We start from the raw sequence: 23418 nt of genomic DNA on the forward strand, positions 1-23418 counted from the left end.
AAAATCAAGTTGCTTGATAGAATACAAGTACTTGATTAATAAATACTTGACTTGAATTGAGATTGAAAAACTATTACTTGACTTGAGCTTGTCTTGATTTCAAGTCAAGTCAAGCCAAGTAGCTTGAAAATCAAGTCAAGCCTTGAATCCCTAAAAATAATAGGGAATGAAATTGAACCCGAAGTATCTTGCAACAACATTCAATGGATTAGATTTGGAAAAAAAATATTATGTTCCTATATTTGGGGGTTTCTGAATTCTCATAAATTCTCTGAAATCATAAAAATAAGGAAAATTGCAATTTATATGACAATATTGAAAAGGATGAGACATTTGCGATGTGAGCAATACAAGAAAGTTGAGAGAAATTTGGGAATCATATGCCACAATAGGAATCCATTATTTACATAAATATGAATAATACATGACACTCCTAAATTACAATTAGTCAAAACAATTATGAATTCAATGAATATAAGTACATATTTCTTTGGGTTTCCATGAATGAATAGGGTAGAGAACAAAAGATCTAGGTACATGATCTCAGTTCCCGGAAGGCTTACCGAGTCACAACGACCCCATTTCAAAATATTATAGGTACTAAACGATTTTAAATAATTAGATTTTAAATGACGTTATGCAGGTTATGAAAAATTACAAAACTTATTTTTGGTTTATCTATCTACCACTTTATTCAATTAAGGTATGAAACAATCGAAATGAGAATAAACTATAATAGCTTCTTCTAGTGAAACGTTCATTAGTTATAAATTTGCTATATAGAGAGGAACAGTTTAATGGGGCATTTTAACATAGTATTCTTTAATTTTTGGCAATTTGAATTCAAATTGGCTGTAACTGAGGAAATTATGTCAGAAATCCAAATGAAATTAATGTTGAGTATTTTTTTAAGGGGATGCCATGATATTATAAATTCAGTTATTTTCATTCATACGAAATGATTTATGGATTTAAGGAACAGAATCATAATTCGATAATATGGGTTTCTATTTCCGTTTTTTTTTTTGTGAATATAATGTAGCATTTTTTCGCCAATATCGATATGGAAAATGTTAAACATGGATTCAATGAGGATCCTTGAATATTTCATTATTTTGAAGGGCAAGAAGATGACTATCTTCTGATTCTTCTGATGATATCGAATAGAGAATTTTCTCAAAACGTTCAAATAACTCACAAAAGTTTCAGAATATCAGTGCAATTATATGATCTAAGTCACATATTATTGAGCATTCCATTCAGAAAGATAGCTCATAGCAGCTTCCAGTATAACCGGAAATGACAAAAACATGGAAATATTTTAGATTTTCTTGGCATCCCGGATAACACACTGAAAATCAATTACATAAAAATATATCGAGTAGTTCTACGTATTATTTTAGTTGGGGTTGATATAGTTATTTTCCTAACAAGTGTGGAAAGTGATACTTTTCCGCAAGAGACTGCAGTTGACCGTTGACAGTTGACAGTTTCAATTATTTGAAGGTATGAAAATATTTGAGAATTATTCAAAACGTAAAAATGTACGCGCAGGTACATGAAACTTTTGTTTCGATCAATTTCTTGGATAAATAAAACTATTAAGTTTTATTCCACTGTGTACTTGTGTATACTCGCGTATGGAATTGAGCGTTTATGAATCTCAAAGAAAGAGATATAATCGTGTTTTAGTCTTGGTTGCTAATATTCCACCAATAAAATCTTGATTACAAAGAAAATATGGCTATTATAATGAGCAAAAAAACTTTTTACATTACATGTTTACTCAACAAAGTAGTTACTTCAGGTATAAACGCATTAAATTTTGAACTAATTATAAAATGTTTTCCATAATAAATTCATTTTCAAAGTTGAAATAATACAATGATTATACAAATCATTAACCTAGAAAATGTCGAAAATAGAACATCAATACAAAGTGAATAAGTAGAAGTAGACACAAATGTCGATTTTTTCAGTTCATTTATTTCTTATCTAAAATTAGATTATGAAATTCTCAAATGTATTTTCTAAGATTTGGATTTCATAGAACTAATTATAACATTTTGAGTTAGATATTTACCTTAATTGATAATGAATAGTAGTATCATTATAAACTCATTACAACCAAAAGAGAGAAAGTTAAATAAATCCAACCAGAACTCATTAGTTGTGGGGTAGTAAGTTGGTATATTAGCAGTGGCGGTTTTGAAAGAAAAAGAAGACAATTATGGTTCTCTGTATTCTGTGGTTACAGGTCCAAACACGAGGATATATAATATAGCATTCATAGATCAGTCAGTATAGTGGTAACATTACCTTCAGTTGTTTATAGGCGTATTTGACTGAAATTATTTTTGAACGATGGATCCTCTATCGGAAGTAAAGACTATACTTCGAAGTATTTTAATATCTTCTCCAGTTGTTATTGATGTTAATCAATTAAATAAAGATTACAGTGAACAAGAAGGTGTTGAAATTCCTTACAAAAAGTTTGGAGAAACATCTTTAATAGATTTTTTGAAATCTATTCCGGACGTGTTATTTATTAATGGTGATAGTGCATATTCGGAAGTAACTCCGGTTGAATCTGAAAAATCATCACATGTGAATGATTTAGTGTTGAAACAAAAATCAAAAGGAGTGCCAAGAAATCGTCGTAGCAGCCGCAGAACCAATAACAAACTGTAAGTATTTCATTTATCTGAATATAATTGGTATTTCAATAGTAACCATTTTCAGCTCTTTTTTTGTTGTACATTATTTTTATTTCTTATTGCATTATTTAATTTGTAGATATGCTTCATTTTATTCTAAGTTATATACAATATATACAGGGTGATTCACCGGGATGGCCTATTGGACGATCATGGAAAATTAATCATAATTTTTAGCTGAAAATTTGCATATCGGGGTTTGAGACAATGATCTTTCTCCCTATAATATTTTCAGATCTCTACAACTTCCGGTTATACCGGAAACATACTTCTACTTTCTCATTTCAAATGGCACACCTAGTATATTATTGCATCATTAGAAGGCTTTTTTGATGGCAATTTCGGCAATATGCCATACTTTGGGAAAAACTCAACGGTTCATGAGTTATTGGGATTCTTATGAAAAAAATGGTAGCGATGAGGACTCACATTTTTTTTTAATATTACCGCAGAAAGAGCTTTTTCCAAAAAACTTTTTTCGTTTACGATTTCGCAAATACGTAGTATTATGAGACTGTTTGCGGTTTGGGCCAAAAATGTACAGGGTGTTGATAAGAGGATCATGAACTTGGACAACTGAAATTCATCAAAACTCAAGATTTTAAAATTATAACCTATATTTTTTATTATTTCAGTGGGTACTAAGTCCAAAAATACTTTGAGAGTTATCGAGAAAGAACTTTAAATGAGGAAAAACCGCTATTTATAACTATGTGGGGTAGTCGGTGAGTTCCAAAATACACAGAAAGAAACTGAAATGTGTTCATAACTAAATTTGACATATTAAGAATTGTAATGAATTATTCGTAATTGAAAATTGTATTGGTTTATGGATTTCTCAACAATCCCAACGAAAAATTTATAAAAATTCATTAAATGTAAAATTTAGTTATCCAAACATCGAATTTTAGTTTCTTTCTATGTTTTTCGGAAGTAACAGACAGTTATTAACATAGCGGTTTTTCCTCATTTGAAGTTCTTCACCGATAACTCTTGAATTATTCATTTTAGGTATAGGGTTCGCTGAAGTAAGCCCCACTATTTGTACGTAGAATTGATTGAAATAATAAAAAATATGGGTTCTAATTTGAAAATCTTGAGTTTTGATAAATTTGAGTTGTCCAAGTTCATGACCCTCTTAAAAACACCCTGTAAATTTTTGGTCCAAGCCGATAACAGTCAAATTACTTAATTAATCAAATACTACGTATTTGATTAATCGAAAAAGAAAAAAAAAATCCGAAAAAAGCTTTTTCTGTAGTAGTCTGCTTCCGGTATAACCGGAAGTTGTAGAGATCTGAAAATATTTTGGGGAGGAAGATCATTGTCTCAAAACCCAATATTCAAATTTTCAGCTCAAAATTATGATTAGTTTTCCATAAACATCTAATAGGCCATCCCGGAGAATCACCCTGTATATGCAGGTGCAATAAAAAAAATAATGTATCAAATTATCATTTTGAAAAAATATTCAGTTCTTAGAATATCGGAATAATGGTGGCATTAATCATTCAATTTTAATCAATATTTGTTACCGAATAAACATGCTGCATTACATTTTCCTCCCATATGTATATGTATTTAGTCTATCGCTGAATCGCTATAAACTTCCAGAGAAAAATTATCGAGTGATGGGTCGGAAATACTTCATAAATAATCGTGTGCTCAATGCGTGGAATCATCTATCCGTCTCTGTAATAGACTATCTATCTATCAGTTATTTCATCCGAAAATTGCTCGTTATGCGGCCACCCAGCGAAAAATTTTTGATTTTCCTAGTTTTGAATGTCTCATTATTTTGAGTAGGTACTGCTATGATTTCATTCAATCCATAATTTCGAAAACTTTCGAAAATATGGGCTGGGTTATAGTCACACGAAGAATTCAAATTCACAATTATATATGTAAGGAGACTCTTGATTAATATGTTATCAAGTCACATTACATATCAAATTGACAGAAATAATTCAAACTGAAATTTAAATTGAATAAATAATTTGAATGTTGAATGTTGATTGAATAATTAATTATTATTATTATATATTATAAATATATATATATATATATATATTATTATTAATTAATAATTTGAATGTTGAATGTTGATTGAATAATTAACGTTAAATGTTGTTTTATGTTGTTAATATCCCAACAAAACTGTTACTGAATAACCCATAGAAGTGTTCCTCTGAAATTAAAGTTTATTTTTTTATCATGGAAAATACAATGTAATAACACAATTTAATGAATTATAAAACATACCTGAAATTAAAGAAACAACATTCTTAGTTAATTATTCAATCAACATTCAAATTATTTCTTGAATTCAAATTTCAGTTTGAATTATTTTTGTCAATTTGATATGTGATGTGACTTGATAACATAAATATTAAGCAACAGTCTTGTTAATATCTCAAAAAAACTGTTACTGAATAACCAATAGAAGTGTTTCTCTGAAATTTATTCTTTTTTTTATCATGGAAAATACAATGTAATAACACAATTTAATGAAATATAAAACATACCTGAAATAAAACAAACAACATTCTTAGTTAATTATTAAATCAACATTCGAATTATTTCTTCAATTTAAATTTCAGTTTGAATTATTTTTGTCAATTTGACATGTAATGTGACTTGATAACATAAATATTAATCAACAGTCTCCTTACATGGGGGAGATGTAATTATATAAGTATATAATGATAACCTTATTTGATTGTCAATCTTGTTAACCACTTGTTTATTTTTATTGGATTTTATCACTGAGCCTATATCGTACAGAATTGTGATTATCCTAATTTCCGCAGAGATCGCGAAAATTTGCCAGAAAAAAAAATTTTCGTTTCATTTTCCAATTTCGCCAATTAGTACATTAATCGAGTGTTTGCTGAAAACCGAATTTTCACGCATTATTATGATTAGGAGAATATATATCTACTAAGATGCCTATTAAAATGTGGCCGCTAATATTTCTAATGAAATTATTGCTAATTGATTCTTCGGAAAAAAATTCAACAAAATGTACGCTTCAAAACAAAATACTGAAAAATTAATGAAAAGAATCAAAGATTCAGACCACGGGCGTAACCAGGTTTCAAGGGGGGGGGGGGGTTTGAGACAAAGGCGTATACAGATGATAATGGGAAAAAAAAGAATAACATTTGATCTCATTTACATATTATAAAAAAAGTCTTCTGTTTTTTTTTAATATATCAACTTCATGAGAGCCAACCCATTCAGTCTATTGTATCAAGTATGTTTTGAGAAAAAAAGCATTTTCAAAACCCTTTTTTGGAATTTAGTTTATTTCTTTATATCGATTCCTATCAATATATTTAGGAAATAAATACCGTCTTAGTATTTATACAACAGATTACTCAAACTCGAATTTATGTGTAGAAAGTTTATATTCAAGAAACCGGCAAAAAAATTAAAATTTTCACTTTTTTTGCATTTTATTCAATGTTTTATCATGAAATTTTACTGGCAAACCTCAGATTCGAATTCTGAACCCCAGAAACAAAAAAAATAAATTGAAGAAATTAAAACTACCCCATCAACTAGGTTTTAGCGGAGATAGATAAAATACGCCAATTTTGAATTATCGTTTGAGCCAGGTTTATCGAACGAAAAATTTGATGGAAGAAAACGTCAGAAGATTAATTTTTTTTTGTGATTTTCTTTAAATGTTCCGTCACGAAATTTTGGTGGTAAACCTCAGATTCGAATTCTGAACCCCAGAAACAAAAAAAATAAATTGAAGAAATTAAAACTACCCTATCAACTAGGTTTTAGCGGAGATAGATAAAATACGCCAATTTTGAATTATCGTTTGAGCCAGGTTTATCGAACGAAAAATTTGATGGAAGAAAACGCCAGAAGATTAATTTTTTTTTGTGATTTTCTTTAAATGTTCCGTCACGAAAATTTGGTGGTAAACCTCAGATTCGGATTCAGCACCCAAAAAAAAAAATACATACGATCGAAGAAATCAAAACTACCCCATAACTTTCACTTGAGGGGCACATGTGAGCACAAATTGACTGGATTACGTGGAGGTAAATTCAATTCAGATTACAAATGAATTAAACTGAGAGTGATCATTTCATTCACTTTTTACAAATTCCATTGAAAAAATATTTTCGAGATTATGAAAAAAAATAATAAGTTTAAAGGTGAACGATCTGAAGTAGTACCTATGTTGAATTCGATCGAATAAAATTCGTTAAATTGTGGAGTCCACAATGCATGTTTAGAATTGATAGAAAATATAAAATCTCATTATTATATACTTAAGAATATGTACTCCTGTAAACTTGATGTTCAGTTATAATAAATTCCCTACTATGTTTAACATAGTAGGGACCATTGAATAAATACTCCAAAAGAAATGTCACTCTTTTTTGCGTCGAATGATGGTGCATTCGACGCATGCTCAATGGCTTTAAAGCGTCGTACAGCTGGCAATCTCTATCCTCGTCTGACTAGTGATGTTACGCGGTAGTTCTCTTTCACTCTATCTTGAATATTTATCATCTTTAACTGCCAGCAATCCTTATTTGCGGCCAGATTCAATTGAGCAACCGTATATCATAATAAACAGAAAAAAATTAGCTTCAATTTGATTTTATAAATAATAAATGTACGTTATGAACGTATAAATGTATCAAAATCATACCTGTTTACACGTGGCTGCGAAGAGGTGCGGCCAAGTGCGCAGGGGAAAACGTGATTTTTCAGTCTTTATATGTATATTGCCGATATTTTATTCAAAAAACAAGCGAATGAAATCTTTTTCGAAAAATCAATTAGCAATATAGTGATAAAGTATGTCTCTGGGTTCTCAAGTTATATTTTGGTGGACAGTATACTGCAAACATTTTCAGTTCATAGGAGCACATTTGAATTTTCAATGAAATGGCCAATGAGTAATCTTTTTGTATTTGTGGATTCTGAATTTGATTTATTGTCTGGATGGTTGAGCAATATTATTTTTTTCAAAATATATAATCTATATTATTATTTTATATTATTTTTTCGTTACATATAGAAATTTGTTTCCAAATAAGTGTCTTGAAGTATCATCACGTCATTTTATGCTTTCATTGCAAGTCACAGACTAGAAAATTTAGTGTTAAAAAATATTACATCAATACGAATTCGAACAAGTGCGCAAAAGCTCCATGATTATTGCAAATAAGAATTGCGTCTTATTTTTATGAATTACACCATATCAAAATTCCGACCTTTTTTTATCTTGGCATTTTTTCTATCTTCCCTTTAAATTAGAGCAAAAAAAATCGAACCTAAGCAGTTTAGTTCTCTGGAAGATATCCTGTGGATGAAAGAGTTATCAGATCAGAATAAATTGATCATTTTTTCTTGTGTGGAAGTTACATAGCTAAATTTATAAAATAACTCATTGTTAGTCCGCTATTGCCAATAATAATTAGCCAAGAATAGGCGGGTTAAAACGAAACTTAGACCACTAGCGCATCGGCAAAATATTTATATTTACATTTGTAGAGAAGTGAACATTTTTATTATTATTATTAATAATCCTCATCATCTGGATGTTTATTTTTGCATTATCTATTACTATTTTGAATTGCTCATTATAGATTAGAGAACGTTCCCAGCTGATAGCCTTATTCAATATTCAATATCGTTAACCACTTGTTCAATTTTTTTGGATGTTAAGTATATGTCATTCAGAATTTCCTTCTTATCAATCCTAATTTCCATGGAAATTTGCTAGAAATAAGAAGAAATATATTTCTTATATTTTTCCAATTTCGCCAATTATTTTTGAGCGGACGCCAAGTAAAGATTTCTTAATATTCATTTTGGAACAATATCGTCCGCATCTTTGCGTGGATTTATTTCGAGGTAGAATCTTGATGAATTTATAAATCTTCTCATAGGCTCGTTGATTTCGAAATCAGTAGATAAATTGTGGGTAGTAATTTCATTTGTTACTACTGTATCATCAATTTTCATAGTTTTCATAGTTCAAAATCTTGTTATAAATACATTTATACTTTGAATTGCTACTCGAATAATTTATTCACATATAAGATTAGACTTCACTAAATAGTATTTTTTTTTCTAGAAATTCATTTCACTCACCACCACGATTCCAAAAACATCAAGAAGTAATATCAAAAGTTAAAGTTGACGATGGATATTCTAGTCAAATGTCTTATAGTGATAAAAGCACCAATGCTTTAAAACGAAGTACAAATCAAAAGACTTCTTTAAAGTGTAACAAAAAAACAAATAGAGTAGGAAACAGACCTACAAATTATAAAAGTTCAAGTGATAATTCGAGAGAAATTAGACAGAGGCTGAATAGTGGAAATAAGGAAATAGAGGGTTTCTCAAAAAATAATTGTAATAAAAATTTAAAGAACCCTAAAATTGTTGCAGAAACTACAAAACCTCTAAGGAGAATCAATTACAGAGATACTTCCCTTAATAAAGATAATTCATTTAATGTGGATATTTCATTGAAAGGTGAAAGGATTTATTGGAATGGTGGAAACATTAAAAAAACTTACAAAAAGAATAATACAGTTGAAAATTGCAGTGGAAGAGAAAACTCTCTTGAGAAGAATATTAAATCAAATAGATATACAAGGTCAAGATATTTCACTCCAACTAGTAGTAGTCACTTGATGGATAGTGCTGTGAAAAATAAATCAAAGGAAACTCATATAGAAAAATATAAAAGCCTTTCTTTAACCACAAAAAAGAATTGTATTCCGAAAGCTGTACAAGATAACCTTAAAAATTTGATAGCTGATTTTCCTGAAGGAATTTGTTGTTCTGAATTGCCTTTGATTTATAAGAATTTTACTGGCAAAGATCTATTATTTGAAGACTTTGGCTATAGATGTTTAATTTACTTATGTTTGGACCTGGAAAATATTTTTTATTGCAATAAGGAATCCAAATGTGATTACAGACTCTTTGATGTAAGAAAACCTCTGCCTGAAGTAAGTCATATATGTATTACTTATTTATTTTTCTTACGCCTAGTTTCTCAAAGGACATTATAAGCTTTGTTTGAATTAATCTTAGAACCCTTTGAAGGATTTTAGCCATTAACAAAATTAACAGAGGTTTTTGAACATTTTGGAAATTTCAATTTTTTAGCTTGTTTCGTTTGAGAGTGGTCATGTTCACAGTCAGACAGACGAACATACAGAACAAAGACTAGAGCTGCTCTGCTACATACAAACGGCATATATTTTTGAAATCAGCCTCGAGAAACTATTCAGATTAATGTAAGACATGCTGTTTTCCAGTGTAATCATTTTACCAATTAGTTGACTGATGTATTTAGAGTTTCAGAAAAGTAGAAAATGAAAATGTTATTGTTATTGTTAATGGCCAAGAAGTACAAATATATCATTCTTCACTTTTTCAAATTTACAAGGTTCATGAATAAGCAGTTACCCTAATTAGTTTATATGAACACAACTTGTGAATACAATATTCCGACCTAATTAGGGACTGCTAGGTAAGGGCCCCCTCATCTATAGCCTTCCCAGGTCCCCTACTATGTCAATGAGCCTCTGGTCAAATCTGTGATACTTTTAGTAACTCAGTTGCTAGTTTACAACTAGCCTTTCAGAAAATGGGTGCTGCTAATCAACTCTTTATAGTTTATAACACAGTAGAACCTCTCTAATCTGCTCTTGGCTAGTCTGACGCTCCGGTTAGTCCGACCTTGATTAGTCACATGATCAAGTATTCACTTGTCGATAACGTACCGCTCGTATCGCCGTTGTTTACTGTTTATTATTTATTGATTTCCTTAGAAACACCATCCTTTTAGTTTCTTTTTCTTCCAGATAGAGTTAGGGCCGGGTTTTTTTAGCGAATAAATAAATTTATTTTGGATAATTCGACCTTTTTTTGTGTTCCGACCATACCTCTAGCCCCAAAAGTGACGGATTAGAGTGGTTCTAGGTAGTTTTATTATAATATACATATATGATTTTATAATCATGAACCTATGAAATAAAATAGCTGATTTTTATTTATCTATATTTGCTTTCACCACTCAAACCATCTAAATATTAAATTAATTTTCATTCCAGCTTAATATTCCCCAAGAGAAGAGTCTTGAAGATATGACTCAAAGTTTGGAATCATCACCTGCAATTCCAGAAATGAGATGGGGTTATTTTGAATCCTTTGTCCCTCATGATGCAGTGAGGTTGGGATTTAAACCGCACAGAATACAAGTGGCTGAGGTATTGGAGGAAGGTACTAGCATAAATGTGACGGTAGCTGATATTTATGATATCTCGAAATTCTGGATAATAATAGATGACTCACAGTTGGACAAATTGATGGATAACATGCAAGAGTTCTATGGCATAAATAGAACGAGATACTTGGTACCGAAATCTTTATTGGTAGAAACCCTTTACTGTGTTGTTTTATTCAAAGGCAAATTTCATAGAGCAGTTATTCTTAACGTGATGCCTGGTTATGAGTACCTCAAAGTTTACTATGTTGACTTTGGAACTTTGGCCAAAGTTTCAAAAACAGAGGTTTGGTTCATTACTAAAGAATTTAGTGAACTCCCAACCCAAGCCATAAGATCTACACTTGGCGACATTTATCCACCAAACCAAGGTACTACTTGGTCTCCATCTGCCAATTATGATTTTAGTAGTTTAACATGCATGAAAAAATTCATTGCAGAAATTATAAGGGTGGATAAACAAAAAAATTTAGTCGACATAAAATTGAATGATGGATATTCTGATATGAGCGATATACTAGTAAATCGTAATCTTGCTAAATTCATAAACAAACCCCAAAAAAAACATTTTGATGATCCTAATTGTAAACCTAGAGTGCAATATGTTCATCTATTTCCTACATTTGATGAAATAGAGAATTGGGTTGTGCCATCTGTGGAAGAAACTGTAGAGTTTTTGAACACCCCGGTTACTGCCGATTTCTTAAACTCGCAGTATTTCAGTAGAACTGTTGATACGAATTTAATCAAAAGCATTGACAAAATGGAAATGACTTGTAAGAAGAATAAGTCATTAATGAAGTACCACAAGTCATCTGAAATTTCACTTAACCACAACATAGAACAAATTAACAAGATTGCATATGGAGATTCATATAACTTTTTTACAGAAAACAAAACATATAATGTAATAGAAAATAATCATATAAATGAAAGTGAAACTGAAGAACTTGAAGAAATTCAAGATGATGTCTTGAGAGGAAAGGAAATTGAAGAAAGTGGATGCAAAGGCACTCCAGAAAAGCAAAATATATCTTTTACAAATAAGAGAATATTTGATATTGAAGATCCTGATCTTTTAGTTTCAATATTGAGACAGAATAGGATGAAGAAAGCGTATCCAATTCAAACTGAAGTGTCGAGAAGATTTTAATACTTACTTACTTTAATAATTTAAAAAATATTGAAATCTAAAAGCTTTGCATAGCATACCAAAAGAATATTAGAAGAATTAAGTGAATCTTTAAATGGAATCAATATTTTATGCAAAAGCTACAATACTTCTAGTAACTAAGTATCAAATATAATTGATAAATATAAATATAATTTAAATTATTGTTGTTGTTTTATTATTGTATCTTTGAATTTTTAATAGACAGTATCCTCCTATCAAATTTTGTTTTATTCAATGTTCTACCATGTTAAGATTGTAGATCAGATTGATATTACAGGAATATTTGTCAAGTTGAATATTATAACAGATCAAACATCGAGAAAAATCTAGTGGTGGAGACTGGATAGGGTTGATACATTTTTTACAAAAATGTTAATAAAAAAATTGTGTTTAACATTTACCAATCCAATTTTGTCAGAGTGAAATTTAAGGACTTCGCTTAAACGTTTAGCCATATTTAATAACTGAAATTGGAAAATTCAACTTTGATTATGTGTTCTTGAAATTGTCGGTGCAAAGTGTCTCAAACCTCCCTATACATGGGAGGCTTGATACACTAAAAGGGAGGATTGATACAATAAGAAATGAAAGGTACAAGCAATAATAAGAAATTAATATTTTTTCATCAAAACACTACCAAATTCCTACATAATTCGTAAGTAAACATTTGGTAATCCTGCCGAATAGGTATATGACCTTAGGACCTCGAAAGACGTCATATTTTGTACGTCAAATGGGCAGCTACGTTGCCAGATAAAGAATTAATCAGGTATTTGAAGTATATCATAGAAAATAGAAATATTTCACGATTTCCCGCCATCGGTCGTAACCTATATATTATCATAGTATATATCCTTATACTATGATATTATCTTAAAGTTTGAATCTTAGTTTGAATTCGAGTGTTACTGATACAAACAGGAATTACATTTTATTGTAGTAAAGTGCGTGTAGTGAACTGATTTAGTTGTGGAAGAGATTCAATCATATCATTTGTGAACATAGCATGAAAATATGGAATTGTTGATGCAAGGACAATTCGAGAGGCACTAAAAGATTTTCCCTCCAACTAAAAAATTTTTAAGTAGAGATATTTCGAGATTATTATTCCAATATCGAACCTTCAAGACGATATCACACAAACGCCCCTGTCTTCTAATCTCCTCCATGCAGGGAAAAGCAGAAGGAGATAAATCGTTTTGTTGAAAAACCAAATTTTGATTATTCAAGGAAATGATGTATCTTGGAATGTCTGGTCCCTCTTCACAATCCATCATTTTTTCCCCAGAAAAACGTTTTCAATGTATCCAAACTATAAGCTGTTTCTAAATAAAATATATTATTTAATTTGTATTATTTTAATAAACAAACATATCATTGTCCACTGTGGCTTCTGGCCAACTGTCAGTTGAAGTCAGTGGGAATCCCTAAGAGCCCGTTCACATAACAAGCGCTTTACGCGCGTTTACAAGTACATGAATTTTTATGGAGCGCGCGTAGAGCGCTGTTCTAGGGCTTGCCCGTAGTAAGCGCGCGTTGGCTCGCGCTTTGAGATCATAGGTTTCTAATGTAACCGTTCAGATGAGCGCGCTTGCACGAGCTGATAGATGCCAGAGACGTATTTACGTATTTTCCTTCGATCCGTTCGGTCAGAAATATTTCAAAATGGAACCGGACGCTCCTAAATTATTCATAAATAAAATTGAGAATTTTCCTGTAATATGCGACATGACAATTAGTGTATATTCAGATAAAAACTCAAGGAGACGGGCTTGGGAAGAACTCCTCATCATATCCTTCGAAGGAGATACTAATGAAGAAAAAAAATTTATTATGTGACCACATAAAACTGATAATAGCTCTTTATTTAGAAATCATGAGACACACGTAGAACGAATACAAATGAAGAGAAATAGTATCAAAATAACATTCACCTACCACTCAACACCAGAAATTGTAATTATAATTATTCAACAATAAATTAAATATCTTATTCTTAAATGGTTTATAATTATTTATTTCTTCGATTTCATCAGGCAGTCTATTGAAAAACTTTGAACAACCGTATTCTAGCTGCTGTTTGTGTTGAATTTAATTTACATTTTGGAAAATAATGATATTGTACTTGTGTTATTTATTTTTGATATTTTGAAATGATAGGAGAAAACATTTATTTTTTTCGCATAAATAGTAGATACTTAGACAAATCATTTTTCTACATTTGATGTAATGTTGCGTCCGTTTGAAAATAAACCGGTGTGAACTTAGCAAACTGTTTGACGGAAACGTCCGCAGGCGGTGTCCAGCGGCGTGCGGCAAAAACATTTTTTTTTATGGAAATATTCACTAGATCGGATATAAATTTAGAAAGTGGGTTCCGTATAGTATTCAGAGTCTCCGTTGGAGGAAATATTGTTTTTTTATAGATCTCGGTATATTTTCGTAACGTTTTTATTCAAATTATCATCTATCTAATTTAAAAAATTCGTATCTCCGGAAGCGTCGGAGCATAACCATATTTGGTATGTAGATGACTATTAGCGATGTGAATGAACTGTGAAAAAATCATTGACTTCCCTTGGGGTCCAGGGGTAGTTTTTTCGAAAATTCGTAACTATGGAGTAGTCAGTGACTTCCAGAAAACACAGAAAGAAACTAAAATTCCTTGTTTCCATAACATTGAGCATAGTTATTTCCATCGCTCTCTGCATCACCCTCAGCTGGTTTGCGGTCTTCTTAGTTATTGTCATAGTTTACAGGCCATATGTCGCTACCGATAATATGCAGGCATCGAAAACTTTCCTTTTGAAGTTTATTGGGATGTCGTTATTCCTGAATATATATTTCATCTTTCCAAAAGCCATCCAAATTAGCCTGATTCTTTTTTTTATCTCTGTTGTTTGATTTTCTTTGACGATTCTTATTGAGTGTCCTAAATATACAGGGTGTCCCGTAAAGACCACGTTAAACCGAGGGAGAATGTAGATCAAAGGATAACCCACCTGCTATGACTAAATTCCCATTATGAAAGTCTTACCTTATAATGTCTTATATTTTCGAAATATTTTTTTTTTTTTTGAAAATAATGAAGTTTTGCCCCTTTCAATAGTTTTGCCCTTACGGTTGGTAAAATTTTACATCTTTCTGGTTAATTTTTCCTGTAAAATATTGCTGAAGAATGATTTTAACGTTTACATCAAAAACATCCTCCGAAAATTTCAAAGGGGGGCTATGAGAAATATTTTTATTGGAAATTTTGGTAGTGGATTATTTTGTTCATGAAGTTCAGCCCATCGTAGTGGAAAAAAAATGTACCGAGCTACTGCTGCACATTACACCAATATATTGTCTATTTTATAGTGATTTCAAAGAGGTATCACACAAATCATTTGTTTTCCAAAGAAAAAAGATATGGCTGTTTTTATCCAAATGGGTACGTTTCTGACAAAATCAAGTTTCCAATTCTGTTGAGAAATCTTCGATGTTGCATTACTTAGGGAACAATGGCAATTGTTTACGTGCGAAAATATTACTCTCATAATTATTCACCTCAACGAAATTCAATTTTGCCGGCAAATTTTGGAAAACATCACGCAGATCCAGATTTTTTTTAATATGATCATTTGGAGCGACGAGTCTTCCTGTACCAAGGATGGGTACATGAAGACCTAAATCCTCTGGACTTTTAATATTGTGGCTGCCTAAAAGACAAAGTATACGCAACACCCATACGTGATGAAGCCGAATTGCGGATGCGTTTTCTCAATTCGGCTTCATCACGTATGGGTGTTGCGTATACTTTGTCTTTTAGGCAGCCCCAATAATAAAAGTCCATAGGATTTAGGTCAGGTGAACGAGGAGGCCACAAAATTTCACCTTCTCTTCCAATCCACCGGTGGGGATAAGTTCTATTCTAATGTGCGGTAACTTCGAGTCCGTAATGTGCTGAGCATGCATCATGTTGAAACCAAAGACTACGTCGCAGCAGCATCTTCCAATAAAATGGGCAGCTGGTTGGTTAAAAATTCCAAATAATCGTTTGCGTTCAGTGATGACCCATAAATTGATCTTGAATAGATATTGTGATCTATCTCCCTTCACCTCGTATGGATTTATGATATTCCAGCTATACAAATTGGGGAGATTCATGTACCCATCCTTGGTACTGGAAGACTCGTCGCTTCAAATGATCTTATTAAAAAAACTCTGGATCTGCATGACGTTTTCCAGAATTTGCCGGCAAAATTGAATTTCGTTGAGGTGAATTATTATGCGAGTAATATTTTCGCTCGTAAACAATTGCCATTGTTCTCTAAGTAATGCAACATCGAAGATTTCTTAACAGAATTAATGTTGCGTCCGTTTGAAAATAAACCGGTGTGAACTTAGCAAACTGTTTGACGGAAACGTCCGCAGGCGGTGTCCAGCGGCGTATATAAATTTAGAAAGTGGGTTCCGTATAGTATTCAGAGTCTCCGTTGGAGGAAATATTGTTTTTTTATAGATCTCGGTATATTTTCGTAACGTTTTTATTCAAATTATCATCTATCTAATTTAAAAATTCGTATCTCCGGAAGCGTCGGAGCATAACCATATTTGGTATGTAGATGACTATTAGCGATGTGAATGAACTGTGAAAAAATCATTGACTTCCTTTGGGGTCCAGGGGTAGTTTTTTCGAAAATTCGTAACTATGGAGTAGTCAGTGACTTCCAGAAAACACAGAAAGAAACTAAAATTCCTTGTTTCCATAACATTGAGCATAGTTATTTCCATCGCTCTCTGCATCACCCTCAGCTGGTTTGCGGTCTTCTTAGTTATTGTCATAGTTTACAGCCCATATGTCGCTACCGATAATATGCAGGCATCGAAAACTTTCCTTTTAAGGTTTATTGGGATGTCGTTATTCCTGAATATATATTTCATCTTTCCAAAAGCCATCCAAGTTAGCCTGATTCTTCTTTTTACCTCTGTTGTTTGATTTTCTTTGACGATTCTTATTGAGTGTCCTAAATATACAGGGTGTCCCGTAAAGACCACGTTAAACCGAGGGAGAATGTAGATCAAAGGATAACCCACCTGCTATGACTAAATTCCCATTATAAAAGTCTTACCGTTTTCGAGATATTTTTTTTTTTGAAAATAATGAAGTTTTGCCCCTTTCAATAGTTTTGCCCTTACGGTTGGTAAAATTTTACATCTTTCTGGTTAATTTTTCCTGTAAAATATTGCTGAGTATAGTATACGCAACACCCATACGTGATGAAGCCGAATTGCGGATGCGTTTTCTCAATTCGGCTTCATAACGTATGGGTGTTGCGTATACTTTGTCTTTTAGGCAGCCCCAATAATAAAAGTCCATAGGATTTAGGTCAGGTGAACGAGGAGGCCACAAAATTTCACCTTCTCTTCCAATCCACCGGTGGGGATAAGTTCTATTCTAATGTGCGGTAACTTCGAGTCCGTAATGTGCTGAGCATGCATCATGTTGAAACCAAAGACTACGTCGCAGCAGCATCTTCCAATAAAATGGGCAGCTGGTTGGTTAAAAATTCCAAATAATCGTTTGCGTTCAGTGATGGCCCATAAATTGATCTTGAATAGATATTGTGATCTATCTCCCTTCACCTCGTATGGATTTATGATATTCCAGCTATACAAATTGGGGAGATTCATGTACCCATCCTTGGTACTGGAAGACTCGTCGCTTCAAATGATCTTATTAAAAAAACTCTGGATCTGCATGACGTTTTCCAGAATTTGCCGGCAAAATTGAATTTCGTTGAGGTGAATTATTATGCGAGTAATATTTTCGCTCGTAAACAATTGCCATTGTTCTCTAAGTAATGCAACATCGAAGATTTCTTAACAGAATTGACAAACTTGATTTTGTCAAACACGTACCCATTTGGATAAAAACAGCCATATCTTTTTTCTTTGAAAAACAAATGACTAGTGTGATACCTCTTTGAAATCACTATAAAATAGACAATTTATAGGTGTAATGTTCAGCAGTAGCTCGCTACATTTTTTTTCCACTACGATGGGCTAAACTTCATGAACAAAATAATCCACTACCAAAATTTCCCATAAAAATATTTCTCATAGCCCCCCTTCAAAATTTTCGGAGGATGTTTTTGATGTAAAATTTCATCTATATGAAAAATTTCATATAGATGAAATTTTTCTAAAGCGGGTGAAAAGCGAAAAATGAGAAAAGCTGGTCGAAATTCTACAACACGGCGGCGTCGAATTCTAAATTGAAACTGAATGGAAACGCGAAGAGAGCGAAATTAAAACATGTGGTGTCATATGTGAGATATGAACCGACACAAACAATAATAAACAAATATTGGGGAAATTCCGAAAACGCCCCAACACTACAGATCCGACCCAAAGAAAATTGGATAAGGGTCAAAATCACCTGAAAATCAACTTTGAATGACATTGTATGATATATGGTTGAAATCAGCGTTAAAATTTATTTCGAAAAGTGTCATAAAATATACGGGTCCGTATTGAAAAAAATGAGGTTGTGGGTGGCCCAGAGAGCACGAAACGTTGGATACGAAATCTGATTACGTCAAATTGAGAACAGTTTATTGTCGAATAAAAAATTCCTGTAACAATTTTCGATAATATTTGAAATGAAGTGGGAAAAAAAGAAAAATCAAAATGACAGAATTTACTTTTCTTATGATATCTCAATAACCGGCCCTGATAATCTCGATTTGTTTGAACTGCTTGATAATGCTTCTATGCATGCAACTTTTTCTCCATTTGACCGACCTTCTAACTTTTATGGTTTAAAAGTTACCAATACAATCCCATTGAAAAAGGGGCCACCCTGTATAATGTATTATACTTAACTATAAAAAAAATGTAAATTAAAAGTCTGAAGGACCCTAGGTAGTCGGAGTTCTGTTCAATTCAAAACCCATGGTTGGTCAGGCTAACAGTTAGAGTTTGGTTTTTATCAATATAATTCCCAAAAGTTTTTGAAGAAGAAAATTAGATAATACCTCATTTATTTTCAATGCCTTCGGTATTTAAGGGCACATAAATTAAATTGACAAAAAATTAAAATCAACTTAGCTCAAAAATTTTTGAATGAGCTTCCAGACGTTTTAAAAAAATAGATATTCAGATGTGTACAAATTTAAAAGTTACATTTCAGAATTCTTCTAGAAAAAGTTTGCTGGGATAGAATCCTCATAAAGCTGTGCTGTAGCTTAAGGGTTAATCTTTAAAGAAGCTAATACATTGAAAGGCTGCAAATGGGTATCTGGCATTGTTATTTAGTTGAAAATTAATTTATACAGGATGTCCCGTAAAGACCACGTCAAACCGAAGGAGAATGTAGATCAAAGGATAACCCACCTGGTATGACAAAATTCCTATTGTAAAAGTCTTACCGTTTTCGAGATATTTTTTTTTTTTGAAAATATTAATAATTGCCGGTGTACCGCTGCACCTCGCATGTGAGGAATAATTTTCGTTGAGGTGAATAATTATGCGAGTAATGTTTTCGCACGTTAACAATTGCCATTGTTCACTAGGTAATGCAACATCGAAGATTTCTTAATAGAATTGACAAACTTGATTTTGTCAGAAACGTACCTAATCGGATAAAAACAGCCATATCTTTTTTCTTTGAATACCAAATGGGTTGTGTGATACCTTTTTGAAATCACTATAAAATAGACAATTTATTGGTGTAATGTGCAGCAGTAGCTCAGTACATTTGAAGAATCCACTAACAAAATTTTCAATGAAATTATTTCTCACAGCTTCTCTTTAAAATGTCCGGGGAATGTTTTCAATGAAAACGTTTAAATCATTCTTCAGCAATATTTTACTCAAAAAATTAACCAAAAAGGTGTAAAATTGTACCAACAGTAAAGACAAAACTATTGAACAGGGCAAAACTTCATTATTCTCAAAAAAAAAAAATCTCGAAAACGATATGATTTTTATAATGGAAATTTCGTCATCGCATGTGTTGTCCTTCCTTTGATCTACATTCTCCTTCGGTTTGACGTGGTCCTTACGGGAAACCCTGTATATGACAACAACAACATATAATGTTCTAATATGTATTTTTCAGGAGAAATGAATAAATTATATTTCATAGATGATCCTTGGAGAGATAAGGTCCATAAATTTCAAGATTCTTAGGAGTCAAAAACTAAGAAGGGTAAGAGCTCAAATCTCCAATTATTCATTGTAATATTGTATTTTGAACAGTAATAAAATCTTAATGGATAAACCTTTTTTCATAAACTCTTTTTTCTTAAATGATGGCTCTTATTATCTGGATTCAATTTTTGAAAGATTTAACTATTATCAAATTGATAAATGAGTTAAATCAAACCTACTAGTATAGCTAAATGAAGTATCTCAGAATTGAGGAATTAAATGTTAAAAAAATAACTGATTCAATTATTTGAAAAATATTTTTCATTATATTATCAATTATATTCATTTGATTGGTTGTCGAGAGCCAAATACAAAAAGAACAACACAAATAGGTGATTTCCAAACAGTATACTCACTTATTGAAGATATATGAAAATTATTTCCATTTCAAGCTGAAAAAATATATGTTTTGTACTACTCCATTAGAAAACTCTAGACACACCTCAGGAGAAAAATGTTTTTTCTATCTTGGTAGGTAAATGTCTATTTCAATAAATTCTCAAACTGAAATGAACCTTGGTAGTTAAAAATAGAATAAACCAAGAAAGATTTCACGCAATATTAATCGCCGTCTAGAGTGTTCGATAATACTAAAATAACAATAAATATAAATCAGTTTCATCAAGAATAAAAAAATTAACGATTTTCCAAACGAAAGTACAATGTTTTGATCATATGATTTTGACGTTGCCTCAACTAGCTGCATATTTCTCTTCAAAGAAGGGCTTTCACTTTAGTAGGCAAAACACAATAAAAGTCTAATGTTTAAAAAACAGTTTCGTTTAATTTCGCCACAGAGTGCGCCACATAGAAATATGCACACAGCCTAGAGATTGTGTAAATTTGGCATTTAAAACTGTAGAAGTTGTTCTGACTGCTTCGCATTTCAAAACTAGTAGAAATTTCACCGAATCAAGGAATAGGGTGTCAAGTTTGAGATTCATTGTACGACTTCATTGTTCTCATACTTCAGGATTGAATAAATTAACACTTATGATATTGCTCTTTATTTTCACATTCATTGAAATAATTCCAAGTTCTAACTATTCAAAAGTAGATGTAAGAAATACACAATTGATTGTCAAAGTAGAAATGTAGATAAAAATACTGTTCATATTTCATTCGAAATGAGTTCATTACAATAAAACTATCTAAAAACCTTAGCTAAGGATAGAAAAGATGTGAAAATAACTTATTTTAAGATTCAAACTGGGAGGATATCTTAGTTTTTCTACTCTCTTCGTACAACTTGAAAATTATTCAAGTCAAATCTCACAAAACACATATCAGTCTTCAACCATTCTTTTTTATGATAACACATCACCCTAGAACATGTTGCAATACTTTCCAAGATATGTAGGTCAAAATTATTCGTTCCTTTTTGTTATTAGTTCAATATTATTTCTTCGTCAAAGGAAGTATATAAAATTTTCAGTTATATTTCAAAGATCCATAATCTAGTTACGATTAGTATAAGTACGGACATTTGGGATACTATTATTTTTTCCTTCGGATAATCGCGGTATAAAAAGTTCAATTGAATAAGTGAGAAAAATTCTATTTTTCAGTCATACCTTTACAATAATTTTTCAACAGTTATCTTTCTCATAATTAACTGAAACTAATAGTTTTCGTATCTTATTGATGTTGTTGGAAATCATCGATCTCATTATACTACAACTTGTTCTTTGGGTGTGCAAATATTTTGGAATATACTTTTTCAATTGTCCATTTCATGTCATAATTATAAAGAGGATTTTATTTAAATTAATAGAGTAACCATTTATAATTCATTGAATAAAAGTAACCAATCGAGTGAATAGGATCAATTTTTGTTGGCTAAGGACATGGACGAGGTACTAATATAATGAAAATTTAAATGAAAATTTAGAAATGTGGCTACGGCCTAAAATATATATTTCGAAATTAAGTGAAGTTCTTGTATTATGAGAGTAATTTTTTTTCAACAAAATGGACTCTCTGTTTCAAATTGAAATAATAATTACTCGAAGTAAACCAAAATATTTCCCAAAAAAATTTTCATTAGTATGCTATTTGGCATGTACATATAATGAAACACATTGGTACTTTATAAATATAGGGAACATATTTGAAACTGCGTATTCTGCCGAAATTCTTAAATTTCATGATATAACTACCTACTCGATTTTGAATTAATTGATTGATATTTTTTTAGAATTAGGTCATTAAATTCAGAAATGTCTTGAAAAAAGACTTAAAGGCCTCAAATATTTCATAGTTGTATTTGTAAACTTACGTATACCTATTTCTGAGAACCTTGTTTCTGAATATGGAGCATCATTATCGAAACAAAGTCATCCTGATTCAGAAATAATTTTTTGTACATATGTTTTATATGAAATGATACAAACTGATTTTATCAATATGTATTATATTATATTTGTGGAAATTACTTCGTTTTACTTTATGTATGATTTCTATCAGGTACCAAATTACCGAATGCATTGAATACTTCTTCTACCCTAAGAAGAATTTAATTTAATTTGATAGTTCCCTCGGTTTTTCCTTGAGAAATTTATTAATGTTTAATTGAAGATGGATCGCTTATAGGTAGTTCATCATGAAATTTCAGCAATAGTCCTCAGATTTTTCATTTACCTATGATTCTGCATTTCAGAAATCACATACCTACTACTGATATGCTTATGAAAAAGTAGATACTTCGTAAAACCCCATCAATTCCAATTCTTCCTAATTAATGCTTCAGAAGAATAATTACACCAATACATGACTCTCCGTGTGAAACATAATGAAAAACCATATTGAAGAAATTCTTTAAAGGTATGAATATAACAAAGACTCTAGTTTTTATTAACTTCGTTTCATATAAATCGAATAATTTGACAACTTTGTGTCTAATCCTTCACAATAATATATCTGTATGATATATTTAGTTTATTTTTGTCTTGGAATATATTCCAATTCTAAAAATGACAAATTTAATGATCAACCAAAAGAAAATTCAAAATGACTAAAACTGTACAAATTGAGTAAACGGTTAA

The 23418-nt window shown here is 31.3% G+C and overlaps 1 protein-coding gene across 1 annotated transcript; it reads left to right on the forward strand.

Moving 5' to 3' along the window:
* Positions 1 to 8721: 8721 nt before the first annotated feature.
* LOC123684384 (tudor domain-containing protein 5-like) lies at positions 8722 to 12340 on the forward strand. Its single transcript, XM_045623627.1, has 2 exons — positions 8722 to 9718; positions 10829 to 12340. The coding sequence occupies exons 1-2, from the start codon at positions 8918 to 8920 to the stop codon at positions 12152 to 12154; spliced, it is 2127 nt and encodes a 708-aa protein (XP_045479583.1). The 5' UTR covers positions 8722 to 8917; the 3' UTR covers positions 12155 to 12340.
* The last annotated feature ends 11078 nt before the right edge of the window (positions 12341 to 23418 follow it).

This window comes from Harmonia axyridis, chromosome 1, assembly GCF_914767665.1.
Source record: "Harmonia axyridis chromosome 1, icHarAxyr1.1, whole genome shotgun sequence".
Classification (NCBI taxonomy): Eukaryota; Metazoa; Arthropoda; class Insecta; order Coleoptera; family Coccinellidae; genus Harmonia; species Harmonia axyridis.